Source organism: Bidens hawaiensis, unplaced genomic scaffold, assembly GCF_021521415.1.
Source record: "Bidens hawaiensis isolate Kalapana, Puna unplaced genomic scaffold, B.hawaiensis_p1.1 tig00031918_1, whole genome shotgun sequence".
Lineage (NCBI taxonomy): Eukaryota > Viridiplantae > Streptophyta > Magnoliopsida > Asterales > Asteraceae > Bidens > Bidens hawaiensis.
Window position 1 is genome coordinate 160950 of NW_027505229.1, and position 17311 is coordinate 178260.

At 32.8% G+C, this 17311-nt stretch overlaps 1 protein-coding gene across 4 annotated transcripts; it reads left to right on the forward strand.

The window, feature by feature from the left end:
* Positions 1-5329: 5329 nt before the first annotated feature.
* LOC143611671 (regulatory-associated protein of TOR 1-like) lies at positions 5330-17016 on the forward strand. Of its 4 annotated transcripts, XM_077085849.1 has the most exons (24): positions 5330-6112; positions 7892-7994; positions 8078-8160; positions 8254-8412; positions 8499-8615; positions 8687-8847; positions 9701-9855; positions 9947-10091; positions 10207-10285; positions 10375-10476; positions 10566-10649; positions 10743-10853; positions 11368-11724; positions 12675-12858; positions 12945-13520; positions 14228-14554; positions 14648-14771; positions 14930-15054; positions 15149-15294; positions 15363-15464; positions 15557-15642; positions 16134-16221; positions 16295-16682; positions 16746-17016. In XM_077085849.1, exons 1-23 carry the CDS (start codon positions 5645-5647, stop codon positions 16631-16633), a joined length of 4221 nt encoding a protein of 1406 aa, XP_076941964.1. In that variant the 5' UTR covers positions 5330-5644; the 3' UTR covers positions 16634-16682; positions 16746-17016. The 4 variants fall into 4 exon arrangements, 3 of the variants coding, with proteins under 3 accessions (XP_076941964.1, XP_076941963.1, XP_076941965.1); XM_077085848.1 differs by having other exon boundaries at positions 5331-6112; positions 16295-17016; XM_077085850.1 differs by lacking the exon at positions 5330-6112 and having other exon boundaries at positions 7888-7994; positions 8259-8412; positions 16295-17014.
* Positions 17017-17311: the final 295 nt, after the last annotated feature.

Consider the following 17311-nt stretch of genomic DNA (forward strand, 5'->3'; position numbering starts at 1 on the left):
CATATTTGTTGCCAGGTGTATACGTTCTTTCACACGTGTTCCTCTTTCCCGTTACTTCTGTATACATAATTTGTTTGCCAACACAATTCTTCAAAGTCGGTTCCTCTCTCTTCCATTGAATCTTGGTACTATCACATCGTCTTCGACCTCCGATACCACCACGGTTGCTCACCTACTGTTGTCGGGTTCAATTTGGAAACCCTTGGTGGCGGTTGTGTGATGGCGGCTGTTTTTTGTGACGCCGAGGGTCCGGTGGTATGGTTTGGCGACTGTGATGGTGTGATGATTCGGGGAGACAGTCGGATTCCGACGGTGGTTTCATCGGATTTGGCCGATGAACAGCCATTTCCGACCTTCTCATCTATGGTTCTATGCCACTGATTACAGTTATTGCCTACTTCCTACTGATGGTCAGACGAGTATGTCATTGTGGCTAGATGCTTTGATATTGGGTGAACATGCTACCGCTTTTGAACTGTGATGGTCTTACACTGGAGTTCTTTTAACCTTTGATTTTTTAGATAGAAACCGAGGCAAAACAAGGTGTTGTCGGGTTCTAACCATCCATGGTGGCGGTAGAGTTCCAATGCGTCGTCTGATGGTCCGGCTTGCCTATGAGGAAAACAAGCAATGTTTATAGGCGATGAGGATGAGTTTGTTGCATTAGTGAATCACCTTTTAGTTTTTACTGCCAAAGCAACCGTTATGTTTGCAGTTATGGTGGTTTTGTTCCTCTTTGTTTTGATTATTATTAATAAATCTAAGCCTCTTTAAACTTTATTATTATTCATATTTTTCTTTAATTTTTATGTTTGTTCCTATACATATCAATCTACTAATATACTTTGGTTTTTGGTCTTTGATTTAAATATTATACGGGCGTTTTAGAACAAAACTTTTATATCTACATATTGGGAGGGCAGGTTGGATGAAAGAACATGTTTGTTATCAGGTTGAAAACTACATTTAAATACTCTTGGATTGATGTCATATTACCTTTTGGTAAAGTATGTTATATAATCCAAAGATGAGCTTCATACACTTTTGTATGTTTGCCCCCCTAAATTCATCTCATAATCGGTTCTTTTTGTTTATCTATATCAAGATGCAAAACCTATGATATTTTGGTCAAAAGTTGAGTCCACATTGAATCTTTATGACATGGGTTATTAACTTGTCATGTGGACTCAATACTAAAAACTATTTTGAGCTTATTAGTTTACGTTTGTTTTGACCAAATTTGTGTTAGTTTGGTTTCACTAGCTATTAACTTTTGTTAAACTTGGGAATGACATATTTAGACAAAAAGAAGCAAAAGATGCCATGAACAAAATGGGAGCATAAGCACCTTTGGTGATGATACAAACGAGGACAAAAATGTTCTTGGCATGGCAATGCCATAATTTTTTGTAAAGAATCCTTGGTATTATATGCATTTAGTAGTCTAAAACCCAAGTACACCATAAACGACAACCTGGGTGTTAAGATTTTATTTAGATGTAAAGTCTTTTGTATAAGCAACTATCAAGGATCAACATGTAAGTCCTAAATGTGAATCATATAAAAGCAACTATTTTGCGCTAAAACATCAAGTTGTCAGACTAACTACGCTGCAACGCGGCCGTTAAACTAACTAGTTTATTATAATTTTAGATATATGGTAATTGATAATCAATTTTACATATACAGAATTATTGAATTGATGATTAATTGTATTAATGTTAATAAATAAATGAGTAAGTTATTTTTCTACATTAATAATTTAATGTCGTAGGTTGAAATTATGGTGTGCATTTAAAAATATCAATTTTAATTATTTTATATTTATAATATAATTTAGGTACATTACATTCAAGTATTTCAAATTTTGAAAATCCTCTAATTAACATCTCTTAATTTTCGTCCATAATTCATGCAAATTCAAAATCCCTAATTTTATGTTTTTAATTAATTAAATTTATATCTTCCTTATTTATTCAACTCTCCGAAAATTCAATCCTTTACTTCTTATGTATAAATACTATGACTTTGACACAAGAATTCTTACACTATCACACCATATTTAGCAAAAAAACGAATTTGTTTGTTTGTAAGGTTTATATTTTTTGTCATGCTTATATAATTCATTATGTTTTTTTAGTTTTTTGGTTAAAAGTGTTATTGTTCCAAAATTAATAATTTGTTTATTTTTAATTTGTCACCACTAGGAAGATGGAGCCGACAAACATCACAATGTTGAACCAATTGGATGTGCTAAACAGTGACCATGTCCTCAAGGTGTGCATTTTAAAACTATGGCGTCTCAAGGACAATTCAAAGCCCGGAGAAGATTGGTCGAAAAAAATGATTTTGCAAGACGAAATGGTATTGTTACACATTCATTAATTTAACTATATTTTTCATACAATTTTGTACTGTTGTTAATAATAATGTATCAGGGTAACATAATTCAAGCTTATGTAAGGAAGGCTTGCATCCCCAAGCATGATGTGTGGCTTGGTTAGAATAGGTCGTTGATTGTTATATTGATGTTCTATTTACGCATGCGAATAAAAGTTTGGCTAGACGGGAACTTGGGTATAAGACAATGACGGAATTGGCGACCGGGTTGAAGAAGTTTGTTAAGTGGTATCTTTGGTATTGTGGTCATGATCTAGGGAAAACTAAATCTGTACATTCATAGTTTTGATTTGTGTTTTAGTTTCAGGATTTTTTTTTTTAAATTTTATGAAAGAAGTAAAAGATCCCATGAGCATGATTTTTTGCTTGAAATGAGTATGACTCAAAACAATATTCTCATTTTGTTTTTCTAGTATACATTTGTAAGTTGTGAACACAAGTTCCCCTTGATTAATATTATACATTTAATTTTATTGTGTTTTTATATATTTTTTATACGGATGATCAACAAGATTTAGGTTGTCTTAATATATGTTAAATCTACACATTCATAGATTGGATTTGTTTTTTTAATTTTAGGAATTTTTTGATGAAAAAAGAAGATTTTATGGATTAAGTATTATTTGATAAGATGTATGCTTTTTTATTTTTTTAATATTGATGTATATTTCTTTTCACAATTATGTAAGTTAAATGATTATATTATATTTCGTAAATGAATTTTAATTGATTATTCTATAATATATTCAATTAAGATTATAATGTACATTAAATTACATATAGTAGCATAATAATCACACTATTATTTTTGTCAATGTCCAATTAAGTCAAAAATATTCCGTCCAAGTTAAAACATCATTATACTTTTCAATATTATATTAGTTTACATTTTATATTTTTATACACATTTAATATGGTATTATAGAAACCGATTATTACTCATATATACTTAGTTTACAAAAATTTATTATTATATCTTAGTCTGAACATGTACAATTTAATATATATATATATATATATATATATTTATCTTAGTCTAAAAATCTCATTATTACAATTATATAGTTTGACTTTCATTATTTGTTAGAAAAATCGAATTTGAATAACTTAAATAGCTTAAGTTCAAACTAAATCCATTTTAATGGAATATTTGTAACGAAAAACATTACAATGTTTTTTTATATTCATATTATTTACTTTACATATATTGTTCACAAGATTATTATTATTCAATATTAATATAGATTTTTTTTTTGCATTATTATTCGTTTAAGTTTTTATTCAAGTTTAATATAGACTGTTTTTTCAAAATTTAATATGTTGACCAAGTCTCTATAATTTCTATAATATAGATTACAGTTTTTCAAATACATAATGATATTTTCAAAAACTTTCTATAATACACATCACCCACATTTAATACTATTAAATGTTAATCAATAATATTTATCAAAATATGCATCTAAATTAACGACATTTTAAAATTTAAAATAAAGGTGTATTAGTTTTGTAAAACTATATAACGATATAAATTTTAATATATAATAAACAACTTAATTATTTATTATATATTAACTTAATATATAATCCATAATTAAACATTTTCTTAAATTTAATTTTTTGTAAGAGATTTTTAAGTAAATGACTTCTGACATTTCCATGATTCATAAATTAGATTCTTTTATTAATGTTACGTAATATTGTTTCAAAAATAACTAACACGGTTTTTAAATTATATGAAATTACAGCAGTTTGGGAATGCTATGTTTCGAAATGAATACTTACTCCTCTTGGTCGACAACAATTTTTAAAGAGCAACGTGTTTTAATATTGATAAGTTTGCTAATGATATATTGTTTCTGGAGTGTTTGGAAAAGATATTTAACAACGAAGTGGTATTATTAATATTATAAATGTTATCATATTATTTGTTTTATAGATTAAAATACCTGCTTATTTTTTATTACTTAAATGGTTGAAATGTTTAAACCAGATTAGCAATGGTGATATCCAATCCTAAGACACCGTCAATACAATCTTGGAAACTTTTAATTTGTATGTTAAATATATGTGATATGGGACTGTTACTTTTGTATTTTTAACTTCTCTTTTGTTATGAAGGAGAGGATATCCTTTGGTAAGAATAGTGCTATTCATATGAAAATTGTAAATCTAAAGAGGAACATCAAGGATCTTTATGACAGTGTTGACGGTGCAGTTTTAAAAGTAGTTACAAAGTCTAAAACAAAAGATGTTATAGTTGATGTTGGGATCGGAAATAAAATCTTATGAATCATCTTATATGTTATTATTATAGCATATATGTTTATTTAAACTTTTGTAATTTTATAACATATGAATCCATTTTGTTTATAACATATTAATTATACAAGGAAGTATTTAGGGAGTTGTAGATACTAAATTTATGATACTTTTGTTAAATAAATAGTTAAATTGTATAGAATTTTATTCATGTTTATTTTAAATTACACTTTAAGTAGTTCTTCATACACCTTGTAAACGCACAAGGTACTTAAACTATCAAAAAAAACACGAGGCTCACAGTTAGATGCCAATCCTTACATGTTGAAGAGATAAAATAATTTGCGAATTGACTATTGGATATAGGTGAAGGGAATGTTGGGGGGGGGGGTCAAATGACGACATATGAATGTACAAATTCCAATGATATTCTAATTAACAATTCATTATATCCAAAATCTGATTAAATAGACTTTGTCTCTTTGTCTATCCTTCGAATTTAGACAAGTTTTATTAACTTACTTTCAAGGACGAGAAATATTGTCGTTTGAAATTAAATGTGCTTATTAGACGATTTTTATATTTCCACCCGTGGCGCCCACGAGATAATAACCAGGTAATAATAATAATAATAATAATAATAATAATAATAATAATAATAATAATATCCCCTCTCTCTCTAAACACTTTCTTTCTTTGTTTCTGTCGTCTATTCTGTTGAGCCGCACTACTACTTCTACTGTACATGCTTGCTTCTTCTTCATATCTCTAGGGTTTCATCTTCATCTTATTCATCTCAATATCTTATCACTTATTATTAACTTATTATTATTATCATCCTTATACTTCAATCATCCACCATCACTTCCAATCCAATCCAATTCACATACCTAGGGTTTATACTTCCAATTCAATCAATCCCATGTGCCGTTGGAACACCGGCTTCGTTGATTAGCTACCGATTCAATTGATTCGAATTCTAATGGCATTGGGCGATTTCATGGAATCTAGGTTTTCGCTTTCGAATCACCTCGACCGGTATCCGAATCCGAATTCGAATCCGAATCATATCAATTTGAATTCAGCTGTTGTTGTAGTGGATACTAATAGTACTACTACTACTACTAATAATAATAATGACGGTAATAGTAATAATAATAATAATAATAATGATAATGATAATGATAATATTAGGGATAGGGATTCGTCTACGGAATCGGTAGTGCAGAGGATGGGGGATTATGGTGGTGGTAGTAGTAGTAATATGGATAGGGAGGATTCCGAGACGGTTGTTAGTAATAGTAGTAATACGGTTGTACCGGCTACTAGTATGGCGTACTTGCCGCAGAATGTTGTGTTGACGGAGCTCAGGCATGAGGCGTTTGAGGCGTGTACGCCGTCTGGTCCGGCGGAAAGTGGTTTGGTGTCGAAATGGCGGCCGAAGGATCGGGTAATTCATCTTTTTTTTGTTTTATTTTGCGTTTAAATGATTGTATATGATCAGTATCTTCGCAGTAGGCGCCTTTTTAGTTAACAAGATATGTGCTTGCAGGTTATTTCCAACTTGATATGATATTAGTCTTGGATATTAGGCAAAAGTGGTCTCATTTGTTTTTTTTATAATAATCAGGGGTTGCTTTTTTAGTAAAGATATATGCTTGCAGCTTATTTTCAACTTAATATGATATTAGTGTTGGATATTAGGGAAAAGTGGTTTCATTTTGTTTTTTTTTTTATAATCAGGGGTTGCTTTTTTAGTAAAGATATATGCTTGCAGCTTATTTTGTATTAAACTTAACTTGTTAGTTTCAACAAATTTGCAGAAGGTTCTGTTTTTGTAAGGCTAAAGCAGGCAACTTTAGATGTTCAAATCAACTGTTTTTGTAATGCTTGTAGCTTATTTGTTGTTTCTTGCATTTTTTATTATCAGGAGCGCTTTTTTAGTGAACAAGATATATGCTTGCAGCTTATTTTCAGTTAGTAAGATATTAGGGTTGGATACTAGGCAAAAGTGGTCTCATTTTGTTAGTCAGGATTCATGTGATTATAAAGTTCTTTGTTTTAGAGATTGCAGAAGGTTCTATTTTTGTAATGCTAAATCAGCCAACTTAGTATGTTGAAGAAAATTGTGTCAGTAGCAGAAACCTTTGTTTTTTAGATACTTTTAGTGAGTGTGTAATCATGTGATTGCAAGATTTGTTCTTTTTTTTCATATTATAATCCATAACACTGGGGGTAGTGTCATATAGTTGTTGCCTTGTTTTGTGGCTTTAGCTAGGAACAAGTTCATGATGGACATGTGGGATGATGTTTAATAATATAATATCGCTAATGAAATCATGTTGATTAATGAGAGGTGAAGGTTATGGAGAAACACTTTAGGATCTAAATATGTTAGCATTCACATATCATTCCTTATAAGTACATCAATCATTTCTCTGTAATTTAGGGAAATTTTTAAGGTTTTAATCAAATTTGACACTACATCCTATTCCCCAAAACATCAATCAAGTTTAGGGACTCACTTTCTGTTCTAATATTTAGGGACTCACTTTTTATCCCTTATATTTATTCCCTGTATTTTTTTATTAGGAGTTGTGAGTGGAAGAAAGAGAAAAGTAATAACAAGGAATAAAGAAGTATTACTCAACTGAGTAGGGATATATATGGGGAATAGGATGTAGAATGGTTTTAAAAGATGAATACATATTGATTAATGTGAGTATTAAAAGTATTTTAAGGTCACACTGGTTATAACTTATATAAGACAGGTTACATATTGGCTAAGATTAGATTAGCAGGGATTTACATCTGAAAGTAATGCATGCAGTTGACTGCTAGTCATTTTCTTACAGGCAAATTAGTTATTGCTTAATACTCAGATTATATTGTTAAGTAACTGCTCTGGGTTTTGCTCACATTTTAGACTTATTGTAATATCAACCTAAAACATGGACGAGTCAAAACACACTTACAGCTCCACTATCTAGAAATTCTTAAAACAAAGGCGAGATTGCGTTTTGAGGTTTATTAAAGCAGGCAGCTTAATGCAGTGTTGCAGTTGGAAGTATATATAAACTAATGAAACTTACAATTTTATAGTGTTATCACAAGTTTTTGATTGAACTAATAAGAAGCTATTAGGCTATGAACTGCAGATGAAAACAGGATATAAGCTTTATTTATTCACTTCTCTAGTTAGATTTAATTTTTTTGTTATGAACTGCAGATGAAAACAGGATGTGTTGCCCTTGTGCTATGTTTAAATATTAGTGTGGACCCACCTGATGTTATAAAGATTTCACCTTGTGCCAGAATGGAGTGCTGGATAGGTATAACTGTAATGTTCATGTTTCCTCTTTTTGTTGATTATAAATGTCTATTATTCTAATTTCATTTTCGTTTTTATATTCAGACCCATTCTCTATGGCGCCTCAAAAAGCACTTGAAACAATTGGGAAGACATTAAATATTCAGTATGAAAGATGGCAACCTAAGGTGAGAGATTATTGCTTAACTACAATTTACACCATATAACACTCACAAATATCTATACAACTATCATCTTAACTTAGCCGAACATTGAAACAGGCCAGATACAAATGCCAGTTAGACCCGACAGTGGAAGAAGTGAAGAAACTCTGTACCACGTGTCGAAAATATGCAAAATCTGAAAGGGTTTTATTTCATTATAATGGTCATGGTGTACCTAAGCCAACTGCCAATGGTGAAATATGGTTTTTTAACAGGGTAATATATATTTTATATTTTTGAGTCTTTTTGTGCCCTTGTTAAAATTGGTTTTGCTAGACTAAGCCTTTTCTTTTGTGTTGTAGAGTTATACACAGTATATACCTTTACCGATCAGCGACCTTGATTCATGGTTGAAGACTCCATCAATATACGTTTTTGACTGTTCGGCTGCAGGGTTGATAGTCAATGCCTTCATTGAGGTATCACATATTTGCTAAATTTTGACATCATTAGTATTTTATTCTAAATTTTAATTGCATTAAATTTGTAGCTTCAAGATTGGACTCCATCAAGTTCTTCAGGAACTTCACCACGTGACTGTATTCTACTCGCAGCTTGTGAAGCACATGAGACCTTACCACAAAGTCACGAGTTTCCTGCTGATGTGTTTACTTCTTGCCTTACAACCCCTATTAAGATGGCATTGAGATGGTAAATACTCTTTAAAATCATTCTGTTATTTCCAAAATAATCAAGTTAAGAGGTGAAAATGGGTTTGGGTCAAAACTGTTGGCTCAGATCTTGCTTGATAAACAACACAAACAAGATCACGACTCTTTCATAATATTGAATATACTTTCACGCCAATTACATGAACTCTAATCATTTATATATGCTTAATAACTTCCTAAGCATACCTAGTACCTAGGACTGTAAACTGCTAGGTAAACGTGCAATTAAATGAAGCAATTTAACTGATAAACACAACTGATAAGTTAAACCTATCTTTCATACTCTTTTACGGTTTAGTCATTCATCATCCACATAAGAACCCTATTTAGATCATGTGTGAATTTTGAATGGCTAAAATTGTAAGAACTTTAAAAGATAGGTTTAGTTATTAGCTATACTTATTTTAATTTGTTTGATCAAATAGAGGGTTAGGGTCCATGTATTGGTGTGAAAGTTTTTTCAATAAAAAGAAAGAGACGTGATCTTGGTTTGATCACAAAATCCAGTAAACATTAACTGATAACAGATAAACATAACTAATAATCTGCACCTTTTTTTTAAACTTCTTACGATTAGCCCTTCAACATTCACACATTAACTAATAGGGATTAACTTCCAATAAAAACATGAGTTGTTTTTCGGTAGTTGGTTGAGACGTGGCAAAAGTTCAAAATGGGTTTGGATTAAAAGTTCAAAAAAAGTTGATTTTAGTAGGCGTTGATACGAGTCTGGTCCGGTTGACTTTGTATGCTCACAAAGTTACATAATATTAATACACGACTCACTTGTATCATGGTACACACTGATCTTATGATAGCATTTAACTCTCCAGGTTTTGCACCCGTTCTTTACTACACGAGTCACTTGATTATTCACTTATAGACCGAATCCCCGGCCGCCAAACCGACCGTAAAACACTGCTTGGTGAGCTGAACTGGATTTTTACTGCAGTTACTGATACAATCGCCTGGAATGTTCTGCCACATGGTATTGATAATTCGATAGCAATACTACTCTTTTTATGCTTCTAGTTCTCTATTTCAAGCACTTGATTTTAATAATTTATTATCTTTTGCAGATTTATTTCAGAGATTATTCAGGCAAGATCTGTTGGTTGCAAGTTTGTTTCGAAACTTTTTACTTGCTGAGAGAATTATGCGCTCTGCAAATTGTTCACCTGTTTCTTATCCAATGTTGCCTCCAACTCATCAGCATCATATGTGGTAGGCACATGCATTTATTTACAGTCACAGTATGCTGCTCTTTACAAAACCAAAGGCATGTTGGTAATTTTTTTTTATTAATATAGTTATGGCTCTCTAATCATGTGAATTGCAGGGATGCATGGGATATGGCTGCTGAAATCTGTCTTTCTCAGCTTCCAGCATTGCTGGAGGACCCTAATGCAGAGTTTCAGGTATGCAATTTGCATAACTAAGTTGCTTTAGTTAAATTTGCATAAAGTTGCTGAATAATTTTTAATCTGGTACGTTTTTTTTGGGTCAGCCGAGTCCTTTTTTCACTGAACAGTTGAAAGCATTTGAAGTGTGGCTCACTCATGGTTCTGAACATAAGAAACCGCCTGAGCAGTTGCCTATTGTTCTCCAGGTATCTAAAATTTGATTGAACTAATATAGCTAGAAGCTAATAATTCATTTTTGAAAATTGATGACTGATAAAAATGTGTTACTGTTTAGGTTTTACTCAGTCAATGCCATAGATCTCATGCACTTGTACTTCTTGGAAAATTTCTTGATATGGGTCCATGGGCTGTTGATTTGGTAGGTTGTTTTATCTTAAAAGAAATAATCTTCATTGGCACGTGACAAGTTATTAATGGTATCTTATAAAGATATATATATTTTTAATTATAGGCTTTGTCAGTTGGAATCTTTCCATATGTTTTGAAGCTATTGCAGACGACTACACCTGAACTTAGACAAATTCTTGTGTTCATCTGGACAAAGATTCTAGCACTTGATAAGGTAACTAAAAGCTGTTGAGGTCAGATTTAGTGAGAGAGTAGATAGAGAAGATAGGTATTTTATTGATCATATATTGGTGTGTTACGAATATAATGAGCTAACTACACATATATATAAGAGGAACAAACACAAGTGTGTTAGTTGGATCAACTAAATCTTACTACCTCTGATAACTAACTCCTCTAATTAAATAGAGTCAGCATAAGTCAAAGATCACTCTAATAGTAACTTATAATGATGGGTGGGTACTTTGGGTTGGATAACATGTCAAAATGGCTAATCGTCCTTCAATATTACATGTCGTGATGTCAAAACGGCTAATCTTTCTTCATATTTTATGTGCCAAATGTAGTTAACTTTAGATTACTTTCATAAAAAACTATTAAGTAAACATTTAGATAGCCGATAAGCCGAACCAACCCATTCGTAAGTAAAAATGTTGAATTGCGATTTTGTATTTCTTTTCACATAGCATGATAGTGTTGACTGAAGTCAAACTCTTTTTATATGGCAGTCATGCCAGGTGGATCTGGTGAAGGATGGTGGCCACACATATTTCATCAGGTTTTTGGATAGTGTTGAAGCATACCCCGAACAACGAGCCATGGCTGCATTTGTTTTAACTGTCATTGTTGATGGGCACAGAAAGGGTCAAGAAGCTTGTATTGAAGCTAACCTAATTCATGTGTGTTTAAAACATCTTCAAAGTGGTTCAGTCCCCAATGACACTCATACCGAACCACTGTTTTTACAGTGGCTATGCCTTTGTTTGGGAAAACTTTGGGAAGATTTTACAGAAGCACAAACTATAGCCCTACAGTCTAATGCTCCTGCTGTATTTTCACCTCTACTTTCTGAGCCACAACCTGAGGTTTGCTAATTGTTACACTTTTTAGATGTTTTTTGTGTTCCATTTTAATAGTACGCATTTATGTACCATATTTATTATTTAAGTTTGGGAAAAACTTTACACAATAGTAACCAAGGTTTCCAACACTTCCACTAAAGTCCTTGAAAGTTTTTTAGTTCCTCTAAAGCTAATCGATTATTATTAGGTATTCCAGTCTTGTATTATTATTATTTTTTTATAAATGTTAGATTTTTTTAAATTTTTTTAAAACTTAATCAAGGCAAACGTAACATATATGAATCTTGATTACTGTTCTATGATTACTTTTTCAAATCAACTTGAACAATGTGAATTTTTTCTAGTCACGTATATATAACTGTTTAATTTAAGTCAATTTGGAAAAGAATAATCACTTAATAGGGAACAAGATTCATATATATATTTCATTTGTCTCACTTGATTTTAAATTTTTTTACATTTGGAAATTTTTTTTTTGCAATATCGGAACTCTTAACTTTTAATAGAAGTTTAGTGATTTTAGAGGGACAAAAATTTTGAATGACTTTAGTGAGACATTTGGGAAACATGGTAACTTTTCTGTAGAGTTACTCTAAGTTTATAACACTGTCAATTTGGTCATTTGGGTTACATGGCAAATTGCTAAACTTGTTTTATTGACTTTAATGAAAAATAAATTCACTTTTTATTGATGTCTCAATATGGTTTATTTTAAATGTACTTGTAGACCACAACGTCAACAAATAAACTGGTTCAAGAGATTATGTGTTAATCAAGTGACTAAATTGTAACAGTTTTACAAGCTTCAATGACTAAAATGACTCAAAATAAGTACAAGTTTCAAAATCTAACACTATAAAATGTACATTGCTATTTTATAACAAAAGTTTCTTGGATAATGTCAATTGTTGTTTTTTTTTCTCTTAATGGTTAGAAAAATGTGATATTTTCAGGTCAGAGCTTCTGCTGTATTTGCATTGGGCACTTTACTTGATGTTGGATTTGATTCATCCCGGGAAGTTGGAGATGATGAACGTGATGATGATGAAAAAGTTGGGGCTGAAATTAGTATCGTTAAAAGCCTTTTGAGTGTTATTTCAGATGGAAGCCCGTTAGTTAGGGCTGAGCTGGCAGTAGGTATGTTTTGTTGTTTCAGACGAAAGCCCATTAGTATTGTTTAAACCCCTTTGAATAAATTATTAACGTTCAAACCGAATTTACAGCTCTTGTGCGGTTCGCTTTTGGCCACAATCGCAACCTGAAATCTATAGCTGCAACATATTGGAAACCGCAGCCGAGTTCTTTTCCTTTTACAGTTAGGAATTCAGTTAGCGGTTACAATACTCCGACCCAGTATTCTCAAATTGGCCCGCTGTCACGGGTCGGTGGTGATAGCCAATCAGTTACGAGAGACGGGCGGGTTTCATCCAGCAGCCCACTTGCTGCATCTAGTATTATGCACGGGTCACCACTTTCTGATGACTCATCACAGCACTCGGATCCCGGGAGTTTAAACGATTGTATCACAAACGGACCGGCTAATCATGCAAAACCTAGACAGTTAGACAACGCATTGTATACACAATGTGTATCTGCCATGTGTACGTTAGCAAAAGACCCGTCACCGCGGATTTCAAGTATGGGCCGACGGGTTCTTTCCATGATTGGAATCGAACAAGTGGTGACGAAGTCAGCTAAAGCCGCCACCGCCACTGGCGGTCAACGGGTGGGAGAGTCATCAGCCGCCAACAGTCTAGCTGGATTAGCCCGCTCATCTTCTTGGTTTGATATGAATGGAGGTACTTTTCGTCTTAATGTTAATTGTTATACATGCCCTAGTTGAGATCATAAAAGGGCCTGTAAACGAACCGAATGAATACGAACGGGTCATGTTTGTGTTCGTTCGCTTAACTTTAACCTAACGCCCAAATGTGAACATTTAAACGACAGGGGTTTCTTGTTCATGTTTGTTTATGTTCATTGTTAAATAGTGCAAAGTACACACACACGGTTTATGAACACAAATGAATGAATACTACTGAACATGTATGATCGAACACGGACAAGCATAACTGAGAAAACACCAATTAAAAGTATAGGTGAATATGAATATGTTGGGGCTAAAAAGTTAATAAAACTAGACTCTTATAGTGGGTGATATTTTAATGTAATAAAATTAGACTAAGTTGTAATGGGTCTAATAATTTAAATGAATACATTAACAAACAAACACACCAAAGAACGTAGACAAACGTTAGCGAACATAAATAAACTAATGGAGCATTGTTCACGTTCATTCGTTTATCGGAACAAACAAAAAGTTATGTTTTTCTTCATTCGTATATTAAATAATTGCACATAAACGAATCTCCTGCCAAACGGTTCATGAACGATTCACGAATTTTTGGTTCGTTTACAGGCCTAGTAATAATCTGTGTTTGGATGGTGTTACAAATTATAATGGACCAAGTTTGAAAGTTAAATATTTTGTTTGTTAATGTATTAGGAACAGGTCATCTACCATTGACTTTTAGAACGCCTCCTGTTAGCCCTCCAAGACCGAGTTATTTGACCGGGATGCGAAGGGTTTGTTCTCTTGAATTCAGACCACATTTAATGGACTCGGGTCTAGCCGACCCACTTTTGGGTTCACACTCAGGCCCTGGTTCATCAGACCGCAGTTTTCTTCCTCAGTCAACTATTTACAACTGGAGCTGCAGCCATTTTTCGAAACCACTTCTTACAGAAAATGAAGACACTGATGAAATTGATATCAAACGTGAAGAAAGGGAAAGAATTGTTTTTGAAAACATCACAAGATGCCAACGCTCATGTAGGTCCCAGATAACACAATTAATATTATAGTTTATAACTTCCATCTTTAGTTGACTTAACTCTATAGTTTATAACTTTATATGTTTTTCAGCTGGTAAGAATCTGCATAATCCAATTGCTCGATGGGATACGAAATTTGAAAGTGGTGCTAGAACAGCTTTGCTGCAGCCCTTTTCTCCAATAGTGGTTGCTGCAGATGAGGGTGAATGTATCAGGTTCGCCAGCTGTGTTTTTTTTGTTTCTACTTTCTAATACTTGGATTGCATTTTATAACATACTATGAGTATCAATAGTGATATCCAGTTCTAACATATGTTTTATTTTATTCTTACTTCAAAAACATTCACTAATCCGCGGTCTTATTTCTTTCTAGAGTATGGAATTACGAGGAAGCAACATTGCTAAACAGTTTTATTAACCATGAATATCCGGATAAAGGGATATCAAAACTTTGTTTGGTGAACGAGCTTGATGAAAGCTTACTGCTTGTAGCCTCAAGTAAGTTATCCATCTTTATATTAATGCTAACTCGTATCATTTATTCTTTTCCTTTATAATATTCTAACTAGGGCTATCAATTTGATTAACGCAGGTGATGGAAATGTGCGAATATGGAAAGATTACATTTCTAGAGGCAGACAAAAACTAGTAACTGCATTTTCTTCTATTCATGGTCATAGACCTGGTGTCAGGAGCGTTAATGCTGTAGTGGACTGGCAGCAGCAGTCTGGCTATATGGTAATCAGCTTATTTAAAACAATATTATTTTCCAGTCAAATTTTATTAAAGTTTTTCGTTTATTGTAGTATGCATCCGGTGAAATTTCATCAACTATGGTATGGGATTTGGATAAAGAGCAACTTTTAACTTCTATACCTCTTGCATCAGATTGCACCATTTCAGCACTGGTACATTTTTTTGTTTTATTTTTTTTTTAATATATTTTTATTTTTGTCATGACCGGTTTGTAATTTTGTGATTTTTTTATTTATAATTTTAGGCTGCTTCTCAAGTTCACGGGGGTCAATTTACAGCTGGCTTTGTCGACGGTTCTGTTAGATTATATGATATTAGAACGCCTGATGGGTAAATAGTTATTTTCAAAATTTCTAACCATGTGTCAGTAGGCTTCTAAACGAACCAAACAAACACAAACGGAGCATGTTCGTTTAAATTTAACTGAACAAACAATCGAACATGAACAGTTCAACAAACTGGTTTTCTTGTTCATGGGGTGTTTGTTAAAAAAAGAGAACCTGTCTGTGTTCGTTAACAGTATAAATGAACAGTTCACGAAGGAAAACGGACAAACATAATTGAATGAATATAGCTGAGCTAAGATTAGTTAAAGAGTTGGACTTTAAAAGTTTTCAAAACTAATCTAAGTTGTAATGGGCCAAAAGTTTTTAAAATGAATATATTAGCGTATGTAAACTAACGATCTTAAACAAACATAAACGAACTTCTTGTCACACTGTTCACCGAACCCCTGGTTTGTTTGTATTAAAAGTTTGATGTTAGTTGTTTATATGCAATTGTTTTGCTAAATTTCTATCTAATCGATATGCTTGATTCAGGCTTGTTTGTGTTGCCCGCCCCCATACTAGTGGTATAGTCGAACGTGTTGTGGGAATTGGTTTTCAACCCGGACTTGACCCAGCAAAGGTAAAAGGCGAAACTTACTACTTTTTCTTAATTGCTTTATTGCTAAAAACTAAATTACAATGGTCATTTTTAGATTGTGAGTGCATCTCAAGCAGGAGACATCCAATTCCTAGATATCAGAAACCAAAGTGATTCCTACTTAACCATCGAGGCTCACCGTGGCTCATTAACCGCATTAGCCATACACCGGCATGCACCACTTATAGCTAGTGGCTCAGCCAGACAACTCATAAAAGTCTTCAATCTTGAAGGTGAACAATTAGGCATCATTCGCTACTCGCCAACTTTCATGGCCCAAAAAATCGGGCCTGTTAGCTGTCTAGCTTTCCACCCTTACCAAATATTATTAGCAGCCGGTGCTGTTGATTCGTGTGTTTCCATATATGCTGATGAAATCTCGCCACCACGTTAAACATAAGCCCACATTCTAGCCTGGTTTCCAATTTCGATCTAGCAGGCTCGTGGGCTGCTTTTGAAATATATATAATACGATTCGTTAAGCCTCCAAGAAGGCGGTTGGCGAGACAATGAAGTGTATTTGGTGGAGGCTTTCAGGAAATAAGTTGATGATATATAGGTATAAAGATGGTGTAAATATTTATTTAATTTTCTTTGAATATTGTTTTTCTTTTGTTTAGTGTGCTTGTTTTCTCTAATTTGTAAAAATGTCTCATTCATCTCATGTTTTAAGATCTTTGTGTTTATATATAACTAGTTTGTTAGAAAATATGTCCAGTTTAAATTTATGAGATTCGTTTTCCATGTTTGATATATCTAAGATAGCGGTCTTTTCGGAGATGTATTCGAATGATTTTAGTAATGAAAGATGATGTATTTTAAGTGATCGTACGACCTTTTATCACATTTGAAAGGAAGATGACAAATTTGCAAGATTGAATGGAATGTGTGACCGGGTTCATGTAATGGTGAAAACTGAAAAGCACACTTTTCCTTTAGTTTATCGAATATTGAAGTTAGTGTTGGTTTTATCAACTGCAACCGCAACTGTTGAAATATGTTTTTTTTTCTAAAATAAAGCTTATCAATGCGGGTTTGTGCAAACAAATGGGTGATGAGTATTTGAACAATG